Source organism: Meriones unguiculatus, chromosome 11 (assembly GCF_030254825.1).
Source record: "Meriones unguiculatus strain TT.TT164.6M chromosome 11, Bangor_MerUng_6.1, whole genome shotgun sequence".
NCBI lineage: Eukaryota > Metazoa > Chordata > Mammalia > Rodentia > Muridae > Meriones > Meriones unguiculatus.
Genome location: NC_083359.1, coordinates 86,748,792 through 86,762,330, shown reverse-complemented (window position 1 = coordinate 86,762,330; position 13,539 = coordinate 86,748,792). Strand labels below are relative to the sequence as shown.

The window sequence follows — 13,539 nt, the reverse complement described above, 5'->3', positions numbered from 1 at the left end:
CCATAAAGCGCTGTGTCGGAAGCCACATTCAGACTCTTTTTTTAAACCGGAGAATATCTTTTCCGGCGTCATGAATGTCCATCTCTAAGAAACGGATCTGCTCAGTGGGCTGGTTGTGCCAATCATCTGTAGACTGCCGGTTGAAGCCGCAGGACAGACGCTTGCCGAGGGTTTAATTGCTACTAATCAATGATAGGAATTAGTCAGCCAGATCACTCAGATAATCAGATACTAAAAATAAACTAGTTTGACCAACTACCTTGATGGCCAAAGTCGTTCACCAGGGGCTACCTGTTGTGGGTTGCTTGCGAGAGAAAAAGCACCAAGTGTGTGTTGACTATTTTTGTGTGTTTATTGTCCCCCAAGCACACACGGTGACTACTGGGGAAGGAATTTGTGAGAATGTGGGGAACTGGGGACACTTTCTGATGATTATTATGTGTTTCTGAAACTATCTGTGTGCTAGACCCGAACACTGAGAAAACTCACAATAGGGAAATATTTGTGTTGTTGGGTTTTTTTTAACTTAAGTTCTGAGAAGAACAACTTTCCACCTTATTTTGCCATTTGAGTGCAGGTACTTTATGGCAGTTACGGGTCTGAGAGGTCATCTGAGTTTAGCGTTAGGGGTGGGCAGGGTTTCCACGGGTGAGAGTAAGGCAGAATTAGCATCTTAAATCTTGGAAACCAGGCAGAAAGAGGCTCCAAGAAGGAAATGCCAGGCTCCTTTTGGGAACAGGGTGTTTCAGGGGAGTAGGGCCAGAACAACTCTCTTAAAGACGCATGTCATGCATGCAAGTACACACGAGGCCACATGTTGATATGCGCATACACACATGCCTGTAGATACCAGTACATGTCTATCAGCACACAAGTGAGTATAGACATGGAAGACACAACTAACACAAGCATACCTTCATATACCCACACCAGAACACACACAAATACGCATACATGCTCTCACACACACTCGCAATCACCTTAGGACCTGCCCCTATCAGGGTGCTGTTCCTTCAGATTCTACCCACAAAGCATGCTGAGTAAAGATATGTTTATCATCTGTGTGTGGACACTGGGGCTAGCCAGCTGCACCCATCAGAACCAAGGGTAAATGCCCTGACCAGCACATTCACCAGCAGCCCTGGCACTTAAGCTCAGGTTACCCCATAACTGGTCCGCCCGGCTCAGTGGCCTTCTCCCGGAAGCAAGCTGTTCCCATTCTCCATCCTTCCCCCGAAGCGATGGGATGCGACCTCCACTCCCCTTCCCCAGACTGGCTCTTCCTCTCTCTCCCCTGTGGCCCCTCTTCTCTCAGATTCTCCCAGCATCACTTTTCAGTCTAGGAAGAGGGGGTCTGGCTGAGGGCTGTCAGTCATGGAGAATCTCGGGGCTGGTACCGTTTTGCATGCTGGGTAATTGCATAGGCATGCATGGCTGGCCCCCCAGCGTCTACAGCAAGAGAGCAGTGGGCACTGTTGAACCGTGGTGTCGGTGTTAGTGTATGTCTTGAGCCATCTTCCCATCCCCACAGACTGGCTAAGGCAACAGTATCCACAGAGCCGCAGCCTGCTGCATGAGCGAATGCCCTGCTGAAGGGGTCACTGTGGGAGACACAGATATCTGTGTGTCTGGCTCCGCAGTGCTCCCTCCTTTTTTGCTCTGAGCACCAGCCTCCTGAGCATGCCGTGCTTCGCCCCGTCAGCAGCACAGGGCCTTGCCCTCCCTGAACAGAGCCTAGGCAGATACAAGGCCCGGTGCGGAAAGCAAAAACAAGTAATTGCAAACTGACTGAAGACAGACGTCCCTCAACGACGATTCTGCCACTCTTTGAGGATTTGGTTTTGAAATTTTCACTTTAGGGCACTGACTGCTCTTCCAGAGGTCCTGAGTTCAATTCCTGGCACCCACATGGCTGCTCACAACTCTCTGTAACTATAAGATCTGACACCCTCACACAGACATACATGCAGGCAAAACACCAATGCACATAAAATAAAAATGGTTTTTAAAAATTCACTTTAGAGTCTATGTATATAACATTGTACTATTCCTTGAGAGAACCGAATACCCCTTAAAACTTTTCACTTGGTCAAAATATATTCCTAACATATTAATTTAGTCAATTCTTTGGGGGTTCAATACTCCTCAAATATGATTTAATTTGTATTTTTATTTATTTTCCATGCATAAGGTAGTATGAGGGAGAGGGCACACAGAGGAATGAACTACAAACTGAAGTCTATCACTCTCAAGGAAAACTCCCCAAATAGTTACATTTGTTAAGACTGAAATGGAAAATGTAGGTTTACCGGGTTTGGGGAAAATGTGAGTTCAGATCTATAATAACATGTCAGAAATGAGCAGAGTTCCATTCTTGACAAGCCCATATTTCCTACTCAGCAGAAAACTGTATACCAAACAAAGATACTCAGTGTCGAAATGATTTTTTTTTTACTTCAAAAAGTGAGAAGAAAACAGAATTAAGCCCTTCCTAAGGGGAGTTCTTTCAGAGTCGGCTTCAGAATTCAGCCTTCAGGTGTATGATAATGCCAATCAATGAGCAACAGTCGGGAAGAGTGGCCACGGAGAATACACAACAGCTCATGTGTGAGGCCCAGTTCTTCTCTGGAGCAAGCCGTCAAATCTTTGAGAGCAGCTGTCTCTGCAATTTTATATTTATTTTTATTTGGGACACGCCTCGGGTAACCGGTGCCATCTTAAACCCTCTGAATGACCAAGGATGAGCTTGAACTCCCGGGCCTCCTGTCTCTATCTCCGGGTGCCAGCATTCCCCACCACCCCCGCCTCATTTTCTTCATTTGTAAAAAAGAAAATCCTACCGCTTTCCCAGCTACGGGCCACAGGACGGCCAAGCAGAGCAGCCACACAAAGTACTCTCTGCAAACACAAAGAGCGGCACGCGAGAAAACAGCGGTCCAGATGGACTTTGGACCCGAACGTCCTTACTCTAGTGCTTTCTGTTTACTTCCCCCCTCGCTGAGTCTGAAACTCTGGGCGCACAGCCAACAGGCAAGCAAAAGGGACCACGGGAGCCTCGCTTGTCCGCCGCTGTGATCCGGTTACTCCAAGCATCAATTTGCTTTCTCACCAACCACGTCCTGCACGGCCCTCAGTAAATCTGCGACCGATATGCGAGCACAGGGACGTGCCAGAAAAGGTTGGCAAAGTGGAAGCCCTTCTCAGCAGGTTTAAAACAATATAAGGGTGGGAGTCCCAGCCAGAAGGAGCATTTGGAGTGACTTTTCAGATTCTGAGCGTCGACACTAGCCAACGGGAAAATGCAGCTTTCTCATCCCTCTTTATTGCACACGTGAGAAAGGTAAGGCTCAGAGAGACAGCTCGGCCGGAGTTTACGCTGCAGTTTAGTGAGGAGGAGAAGAAGAAGAAGAAAGCCTGCGCGAGCTGTGCTTCTGCTCTGCTACGCTGGGAAAATGATATTCTGTTCTGAAGACTGGGAAACTGAGGCACACGTGGTAATAACCGTCGCTTCCCAAGCACCCTGAGCTTGGACCCTCCCAGACATCAGCTCCACTCCTGAAGGCCCTTTGTGTGGAGAGCACCATCAGCGCCATCTTAGAAAAGAATGGGCTGAGGTAGGCCACTAGCCGACCGACAGAGGCCATGGAGGAGCCCTGACTTCCATCCAGATCTTTCTTCCGGCAGTTTCCTCTCCCTTTCACCACACGGCACGCTCCAGAAGGCCACAACCATCTGTGAGATGGTCATGGAGAGAGTCCTATTCTTTCCCCAACAGGATTATTCTCAACAGGAGCCTCGAGTTTCCTGTGAAATGCTTGTTTTGTTTTGGCCTGTTCTTTTAATTGTCGGTCTTGAATTTGCAGAAACCCCCCCACCCGGCCCTGAATAACACGTATATTTTCCTGAAAATTATCTGTAACAACAAGCCCTAGAAATAGCGCAAATGCCCACCAATAAGTAAATAGTGGAAAAAGTATGCTTTGTGTATCTGCAAAGTGGTCACCAAGACCAAACATGAGCATCACGCCGGACTATGATTCATGCTCTCATCCACAGAATCTTCTATTCCTAGCTAATACTTTCCTTGCTCTATTAATTCACTAACCATCACTCTCCAACAATGATAAAATTTCCCCCCAGCATTAGAGAAAAAGCAGAAAAAGAAAAGAGTGCATTTCTATTTAGTTGTAAGATATAAAGCTACTTTAGTCATTTGACATTATCTTTTCTCTGGGTCCAAAATAAGTAGCTGGGTCTGACAGCACAGACCTGTGATTCGAGCTGCCAAGAGGACAAGATAGGAACACTGTAAGTTCAAGGTCAACCTGGACTATAACATGAGTTCAAGCTTAGCACACTGGGAAATATGTCAAGATCCTGTCAAAAAAACAAAACAAAAAAGAGCGCTGTGGATACAGCTCAGTGGTAGAATGTTTGTCTAGCATGTGTAAGGTTCTACTAGTGTCCTCAAAGCAAAACAACTGAAAATTAACAGTAGAATTTCATACGGTTGAGCAAGAACACTTTAATAATTGCCTTTTAAAATCTTAAACTAAATTTGTAACCCACGTTGAGTCATTCTGTTCACCTTTGCCCCTTTAATTATTGTTTTTTTTTTTTTAATTTTGTTTTGTTTTTAACTACTCACCATTTAATGCTAAGTTGTCTAGAGGCTAGGCCGCTTAACAAACCAGTAAAGTTAATCTTGCGGACATGCCTAGATTCCCTTTACTCAGTCACCTTTTAGCTCATTCAACAGTTACTAGAACACGCACGTGCATTGGCTCTAATTCCTGTGCCGAGCACTGGGGATGCGTCTGAGAGCAAATGAGGGCATCTCTTTCCTCGGGGACTGTGGTTACTATCCACGCACAGCACAAAATGACGTGTTTCAGCCAACGGGTCAAAGGACTGCTTTAATTTTTTTTCAACCAGAATAATTGAACATTTATTCCAGTTGATTACAGCTACTGTTATTTTGTTGTGAATAAGCAGGAGCTTTTTCTCAAGCAGAACAAAAAATAAAAGAAAAGAAAAGGAAAAAAACAAAAAAATACTCTGGATTATTTCTGTCATTCATTTAATCAGTTAACTGACCATAGATACGAAAACAAGGGGTCAGGGTGTTCTCAAATTGTGTGGCTGTTAACTGAGTCTAAGACATTTCTCTGTGGTGCCCAGAACCACCTTCTAAATGAAATACAAGACACATGCTGGGTGACTTTTGAAAGAAAAGATGCATATTCAGTGAAAATTAAATATTATTATTATTATTATTTTATGCAGTAACTCACTACATGGCTCAGGCTGACTCGGAACTCACTGTGTCTATATGTATAGCAGGCTGGCCTTGACCTTACAGGCCTCCCGAGCACTGTGGCCGAAGGCAGGCACCACCAAGGCCAGTCCGCCTTATTTTCTTAAAGAACAAAAGCAAAACTAAAAATAATGCTAGCTGAACAGAGCCGTGTAACAAGCAGAGCCTGCTAATAAGCCTCAGGGCTGTTAGGCCGGGTGTTCTATGGCAAGCAATGCAGTCTCTGGTCTACCAAGTCCGAGCAGGGCTGAAGTAGGAACCCGAAGCATCAGGCTTGGAAACGGAGCTGGAGGACAAAGCAAGCCATCCGGGGAACTTAGCAACGCCGTCGCTTGAGTCCCTCAAGTCTGATGCCAGAAGCCTCCACCAAGATTTGGTGTTTAAGGCTATTTGTAGATACATCTCTAGTCGCTGCACATCCACGCCAACAGAGCCGGGTGGTCATGTGTTTTGCTGTGCATTCGCCCTCCTCTACCTAAATCCCATTTTCAGACTTGTTTTCATTTTGAAGACACGTTTCCTCGTTAGCATTTTTAATATGTTGAAATGGTGGTTGCAATGTCCATCCCGTACACACCTGGAGTTTTGATCCACATTGGCCCCAGGGCCCACTGCTGGTTTCTGTGCTGCTGTGTTTGTGCCCAGAATTCGGAGGGAGGACAAGTTGCATGCTATCAGGAGAGGATGGCCCATTGCTGATTATAAGTTAAGAATCTCAGGTTTCCATCTTCTCTTTCTAGTAACTAGTGTAATTTGTCTTTACTGATTGTCCTTTGTGTGTGCGTATGCGTGCATATATGTGCATGTATAGCATGAGTATGTACATGTTTAGACACACATGTGTATCATAATTGATATGTACATGTATTGATGCACATATGTAACACGATAGATATACATGTACATTTCTATGTGTGAGATGTTACATTCATTGCTCGTCTTCACGCCTCTGCAAGGAGGGCATTAGGATCTTTGCTTCAGAGGAAATAAAACAGGACCACTGAGAGCCACTATTTTGCTCAGGGACTCGCTGCTAGGAACTGCTATGGTTGGCATGCCTCTGCCTGCTGCCTTCCTAGAAGCAGAGCTGCTCACAGACCTGAGGCTTCACACTAGGGGTGCATTTCTTCCCTAGAGGGTGGACAAAGACTGTGCTGGCCAGAGTTCGTTCTCAGCCACGATGGGCAGGTGCAAGGACCAAGAAGCTGGAGGTTGGCAGGCAGACATGTTCCTTGCCACCCAGCACTCCATCTTAGTTCTTCCTGCCTCGGGCCCTGGAGATGGTCTTGTTAGACTCTGGACTGACTAGTTCAACCCTGGCTTAGACCCAGTGTCGGGGCTTTCTCGAAGAAATGCAAAGATCTACTAGGCCTCCTTGGTTTAGGTGGAAATGGCCACAGGCCTCCTGCCCTCCAGGTGGGGTTTGTTTACTGCTCTGAGCAGCCATCGCCAAGCCAGACACCCTTTGTTGCTCTCCCTAACTTCCCTTCGCTTGAGCTTCAAAGCTTGCCACATGGGCCAGTGAGGAGCAGATAAAGGTGGTGAGGAGAGGTTTGACAGTGTCCTGCTTCCACCTCTTGGGAGCCTACAGCCCTGAGTTGGGAGCTATTGCCTGCAACAACTGTCCCTTGAAGTCAGTGAACCTCTCGGGCTGTGAAAACGTTCTGCCCCTATGAGTAAGGGCTGCTGCAGGCTCCCCCCAGGACTACTACCCCACGGTACCCTGTGAGTCATCACACCCGCTGGGCCCTTTCTGAGAAACGTGCTAGGATCGCACAGAAAAGCCGATTGCTGAGCCCTCAGAACCCCCGAGCTGCAGCCCAGCTTCGCGCAGTTTCCTGGTGGTAACAACCGTGATGATGGTGGTTCCGGCCCTCCCAGCCTTGACACTCCACAGACTGCCACCCCGAGGCGGGTTTTAAATCGGAGGAAGGACCCTCCTTACAGCTACCATGCTTGTTTCTCTGGATTCAGAGACAGATTGTCCTGTTTCTTGTAAACACATTAGGACACCAAACTTGTGAGTGGTCCATCTTGTCTTCCACTTACTTGCTTCCCCCCCCCCCCAGAGTCTGAACTACGCTACAGCACGCCAAAAGCCAGGCTTCCGAGGGCTGTGGCCAGCACGGGCGCTCACCGTCTTCCGAGTTGCCTATGATCCTAGATGGTGACTTTAACATACTTTTCCACCTGTTCCCGACATTTCCAGGTGTGTCTCTGGCTGTTTGGTTTAAATAGAGGGCCAGGGACCCATGTGTCACAGGGCAGCTGGTGGCTGTGGCCTGGGGACGGCATTGACAGGATGAGCTTAGACTTAACTGCTCTGGATCAGGAGGTGGCAAAGCACCTTGCAAAAGGCCGCAAACATGGATGCTTCCTCCACGCCCTCCCCCCTCTCCCTTGAGTCCTCTTGGCTGTATCCCTATAAGGTGTTTCAGGCTATTCCGGGGCCACAGGCCATGACCCTCTCCGACTGACCATGGCAATGTCCTTTGTTGGCAAAGATGGAAAGAATGGGGCTGAGCAGCAAGGCCAACCTGAGAGGGGAGGAAGGAGAGGTGATATCTGGAAGGCAGAACAGAGCGAGCCAGGCCTAGCTGCTGTTTCTGATCTCGCCTGTGCGGCCTCCCCTGTCCACACCTACAAGCCTCCGTTGCTCTTTTGCTTCGTTTCTCCTCACCTTTTCCCTCCACTGACTCTCTCTTCTTCCTTTGTCACTGGACAATCTACCATTGTGTTTCCAAACAGCTGGAACCCAGCTTGGCTGTCACGGAGCAGACTCCGGCGGCGTGGGACCCAACCCCATGCCCATTGACGCTGGAAGACAAGCTTTAAAAGAAACACCAGGTCCTCCGCACCTCTCTGCTGCCACTCACACACACACAAAGAGCCTCTAAGGGTGTCCAGCCTCGGGAAGCAGAACCCTTACCTGCTCCTGGGAACTGCACCTGAAGGATGCAGGCGAGAACAGCCGCCTTCCACTTCATCTTCTGCTCCCAGGGCTGGTGCCGGGAGGCAGAGGCAGCTGTGCCTGGGAGGATGGGGAGACAGGGAGGTGCCGAAGGAGTCTCTGCCGGCTTTGCTCTGTGGCTGCCACCTCAGGAAGTGGAGGACGGTGGGCCTTTGAGACAGCACCTGCCAGCAACGCCAAGACACACTCTCACCCTCCCTCTCGCTCATAGGCAGGAAGTTCTGGAGGTTTGGGGGTTTAGGGTGTAAGAATGTATATCCGTCTGAATTTTTCTTTTTCTTCTACCTGACTGTAGTTTTGTGTACTTTTCCTTTTTTTTTTTTTTTTTTTTTTTTTTTTTTTCTAGTTCTTGGTTAATTTGTATCTGACTCCTGATGGCTGGTCAGACCCTAGGCATTTTCAAGTTGTGTTCTTGAGAACACTCGGCCGTTAAGGAGAGTGGAAGAGCAGATCCCCAAGCACAGGTGGGCTAAATCTTCAGACCTCCATGCCACCTCCCTGCTTGCTGTGTGGCTCTGCATGAAGTAGTCAGCGTCTCCAGACATGGGGCTTCTTTATCTAAAGGGCAATGAAAGGAGTGTATCTGAAGTGTAGTTCTGAACTTGGCCTCGATTCAAACCATAAACAGCGTGAAATACTATAACTCACATCATTTACAAAAGCTTTTTCCCCCACTAGACAGGATCTCACTATTCAGGCCAGGCTGGTCTTGAACTCACAATTCCCCCCACCAGCTTCCCAACTGTCTGGATTATAGGTATGTGCCACCAAACCTAGGTCGAATGCTTTTGCTAACTGTCAACATTTCGCCCTTGGAGTCATTTACAATAAGAAAAAGATTGAAAGTCAGACATAGTGTGCCTGCCTGTAAATCTCATGGCTGAGGCAGGAGGATTGTGAGTTGGAGGTCTGATGGGACTAATAGTGACTACTAGACCCATTTGGACTATGTAGCAAGACTGCCTCAGAACAAAATAAAAATTAACATGCAAAATAAACATAAGTAAGAGCTGTAAGATGTATGTAAAAGCAAACTTTGAGACAAGACTAAAAATGTAGAAAAGACAGTGTAAATGGAAAGATGTTATTTTTTTCTCCTTTGGTTAAAAAAAAAAAAAAAACTATTAAGGAGTCCACAGTTACTTCTCAGTTAGCCAACCCACCAAATTAAAAGACAATACTATCAAACCTGGAGGCAGAGAGATGGCTCGGGCGCTTTCTGCCAAGCCCAACAGCCTGAATTCCATCCCCACAGCCCGCACATCGGACAAGAAAACCCGCTCTTGGAAGAGGTCCTCTGTGCTACACACCATACAGACATACCACACACACATGAAACACACATACACCACACACACACACCATGCACACATATACCACACATACAAACATATTCAGCACACACATGCACAGACCACAAATAAACATCTTAACGGATTCTTAAACAAGGTAAGCTGATCCCAGAGCTCACATGAAACACCTAACATGTAGGAATAGCTAGACCACAAAAGGCACAAGCAATCAAAACCAAAATACAAAAATTGGACATCATCAAATTTTAAAAGTTTTACGCATCAAAAGAAACTAGGAAGGAAAATCTTTAAGTGTTCCACAACATGAATGAAAATATTTGCAAATCAAACACTGGTTATGGTTAGAACATACAAGCAATGCCACAAGTTAATAGGTCAGAAAAATAAAAGTTAGCCAAAGATTTAAAGCGACATTTTCTCCGAAGGAGATAAACAGTTGGGCCAATAAGGGCATGAAAGACTTTTATTGTTGTTTGTCGCTAGGGAAACACAAGTCAAAAACCTCAAAACGATCTACGATGGCGACACGGCACAGGGAATAAAAAGACAAGACTTGAGGGGAGGTGAAGAAGCTGGATGTTGCTACTGAAGGCGTAAAACAGCGAGAGCCCTGTGCAAGGCAGTTTGACAGTTCCTTAGGATGTTAAACAGCGTTACCACATGGCCCAGAAACTCTTCTAAGCACGCACCCCAAAGAACTGAAAACACATGTTCCCACAGAAGCGTTCTTGACAGCATTATGTATAATGGCTCCAGACTGGAAACAATTCGCCACAGCTGAGGGACGGACAAGCAGTCGTGGTGGGTTCAAACAATGGACTGTAACAGCCATGAAAAGACTTGAAGAACTGTTAGATGCTACTGCTTCAAAATGGGTAAAAGAAACCCGACCCCACCCCCACAAAAAAAAATGCCACACCACTGCAAAATAGCCAGAATAGGCACATCCATAGAGAAAGTAGATTAGTGGTTGCCAGGAACCAAGGAGAGCAGGCAGTTGGACTAGCTGATGATTGGTGTGAGGTTTCTGTAGGGGGTGAGGAAAATGTTTTAGAATTAGATAATGGAGGACCAGCAAACTGAAGGTGCAAAAAAACAAAACAAAACAAAAAACATTGAAGTATACATATTAAAATGGTGAATTTGTGGCACAAAATTACCGTTTCGATATATAATGATGCTAAAACAAATAAAATGTGAGGGAAGTGAAACAACTGCCAGACAGCCAGCATCGTGAGTGCAGACGATTACTACGCAGCGTCTAGGCGATGTAGGCTCCACTTCCCTGAAGGTGCTCAGTCTTGTTTGATCTCACAAGCTAAGCAGGGTCAGGCCTGGCTAGCACCTGGGGAGGAGAGTTACATATGTATTTAGTCAAGTTGTCTTAAAGGTGAAAGAAAACTCCAGTGGGACAATGACAGACTTTCAAAAAATGGTACTAGATCAACTAGATTGTCTACGAGGAAAATACACAGTCCTCATCTCATGCTGTTCACAAAAATTAGTTATAACGCCTCACAGATAGAAACGTAAAGTCCAAAACAGTAACACTTCCGGAATGGAGCATGGGTGAACAGTCTCCATAACAGAATGCAAACGCACAACTCGACAAAGATAAGACAGTCAACGGGGTTTCACCAAAGCTGCTCACTGAAGATGCCATCAGGAAAACAAAAGCAAGCCATAAAGAAGGAAAAGTATGTGCAAACGCCTATTAGACAGGTGATTTACCTCTAGATATATAAAGAACTCTTCCAACTCTATGTAAGATAACCACCTCGCTAAGGAAGTGGACAGTAGGTTTAAATACAGTTCCTAAAGAAATGTACGTGAATGCCCAGTAAATACATAAAAGAGATATTGGACATTGGGGGCTGGAGAGATGGCTCAGAAGTTAAGAGCACTGGCTGCTCTTCCAGAGGTCCTGAGTTCAATTCCCAGCAAACACATGGTGGCTCATAATCATCTCTAATGGGATCTGGTGCCCTCTTCTGGAATGCAAGCAGAATATTGTATATATAATAAATAAATAAATCTTTTAAAAAATATATTGGACATTAATGAATAAGACAAACTAAAACTACAGTGAGGTGTTGCTACGTACTGCCTAGAATATGGAGAAATTAAAGTTCTCAGGATCCACCTGCCTCTTGCCGTGTCTGGCTCTAGAATTTGTTTGTTTATTTATTCTTAGACAGTAGCCCAGCTGGCCTGTAACTTATTATGTAGCTGAAGATGACCTTTAGTTTCTGACCCTCCTGTCTCTACTTCCTGAATTCAGGGGTGTGCCGCCTTGCTTACTTTATGGGGGTGGAGGGTTGGGGGAGAGTCCGGACCAAGCCCAGGGCTTCCTACACATTAGACAGCACGCCACTGAGTCACATGCCAGCCTCCATCTTTTTATAATTTTGATGAGATTGTCAGGTAAGGCAACCCAGCTGTTGTTTCCCTACAATTTTTTGAAGATATATTTCTTTAATTATATGTATTTGTGGTGGTGGGGTATGTGTTTCAGGGTACCTGAAGAGGCCAGAGGAATTGAGTCCCTGTAGAGCTAAGGGTGCAGGAGCTGGTCGTGAGCTGCTTCATATGGATGCTGGGAACTGACCTCAAATCCTGTGGAAGAGCAATAGATTCCCCTAATGGCTAGGCATCTCTCCACCCCTGTTTACTTGGCGCTTAAGAGTGGCTGTGGACAGTGGTGCAGGCCTGAAATCTCAGCACCTGGGTTACAGTGTCATGATCATCTTCAGCTACACAGTAAGTCTGAGACCAGCCCAGGGTACCAGACTGCCTCCAAAAGCCAAACCAAACAAAAATAAACAAGGTCTTAACGGTGGAGTCAGGCCTGGCGATGTCTCTATGTCATTTGTCCTGCTTGGATTCATGCCAAAGAGCCGCCTGTGTTCTGTGACGACTGTTCCAAAACACCTGCTTTTTTTGTTTATTCTCCAAATTCAATTTCTGCTGCTGGCAGCCCAAATTATTCTAATTTATGTATTGGGAATTTCTGGACATCGGATCAGCTTTCTATTGCCATGTAATGAATTATCACAAACCTCATGCCCTGAACCAGTACAAACTAATGACCTTACAGTGTTAAAGGGCAGAAGTCCAGGCACAGCACGCTGGCCTTGGCTTAGGTACTTTCCATGATAAAGTCGAAGAGTTGGCTTGGCTGTGGTTTGGATCTGAAACTCCGGCTGCTATTCCTAACTCATTGGTGGCTGGAAATTTCTCTTATACTTACAAGAACGGGGCCCCTGTTTTCTTAAGAATCACTGGCCAGATACTGCTGTCAGCCCCCAGGGAACACCCACAGCTCCTTACAATGTAACCTCCTAGCGGTTTTCCCCAAGCCAACCACAGCACTCTTTGCTTTCCTCTTCCGCAGCTAGCTGGAGGAAAGTCTGAATGGAAAGGGCTTGCCTGGTTAGGTCAGACCACTCATGATAACCTCTCCTTTTACCATGGGCCCCAAGAGAAGCACAGGAGTGCTAGCTCTTCTGGGCACAGGTTTTCTGCCATCAAGGAAGTTACCCTGGTGTATGCACCACAGTGTAGACAGCCTGGAGGCTGCCTAAGCATCTTGTCCCCCAGAAAAAAGATACCTCCCCCTCTTTTGCTTGTGAGTATCAGGCATGGCAAGTAAAGAATGTTTGCCCTTTTACCCAAGGATGAAGCCAACAGAGAGGTAGAGTAAAAGGTGTGTAAAGAACATTTAATACATCTGTGGAGAGCCTGGATTATGTCACGCTTAAAGGCTTGATTTGTGGATTTTTCCATTTTATGAGCCAATAACTTTGAATCTGCAATTTGCATTTGAAATGTTCTGATGTCATAGATACCAAAAAACTTATGGCCACTGAAGACAGGATTGACCTGGGTTCATTTTGCTGGGAGGTTTATTTTAGTTGACCCTTTTCTCAAAAGATCAG

The 13,539-nt window shown here is 46.2% G+C and overlaps 1 protein-coding gene across 2 annotated transcripts in view; it reads right to left on the bottom strand.

Moving 5' to 3' along the window:
• The window catches only part of Cd247 (CD247 molecule), a 69,381-nt gene extending 60,936 nt beyond the window's left edge, over positions 1-8,445 (bottom strand). The window contains exon 1 of one of the 2 annotated variants that reach the window (XM_021659146.2): positions 8,247-8,445. In XM_021659146.2, coding sequence (XP_021514821.1) covers positions 8,247-8,304 — 58 coding nt within the window. In that variant the 5' untranslated portion in view covers positions 8,305-8,445. The remainder of the gene's footprint in view (positions 1-8,246) is intronic. The other variant, XM_060364615.1, reaches the window with a different exon arrangement.
• Positions 8,446-13,539: the final 5,094 nt, after the last annotated feature.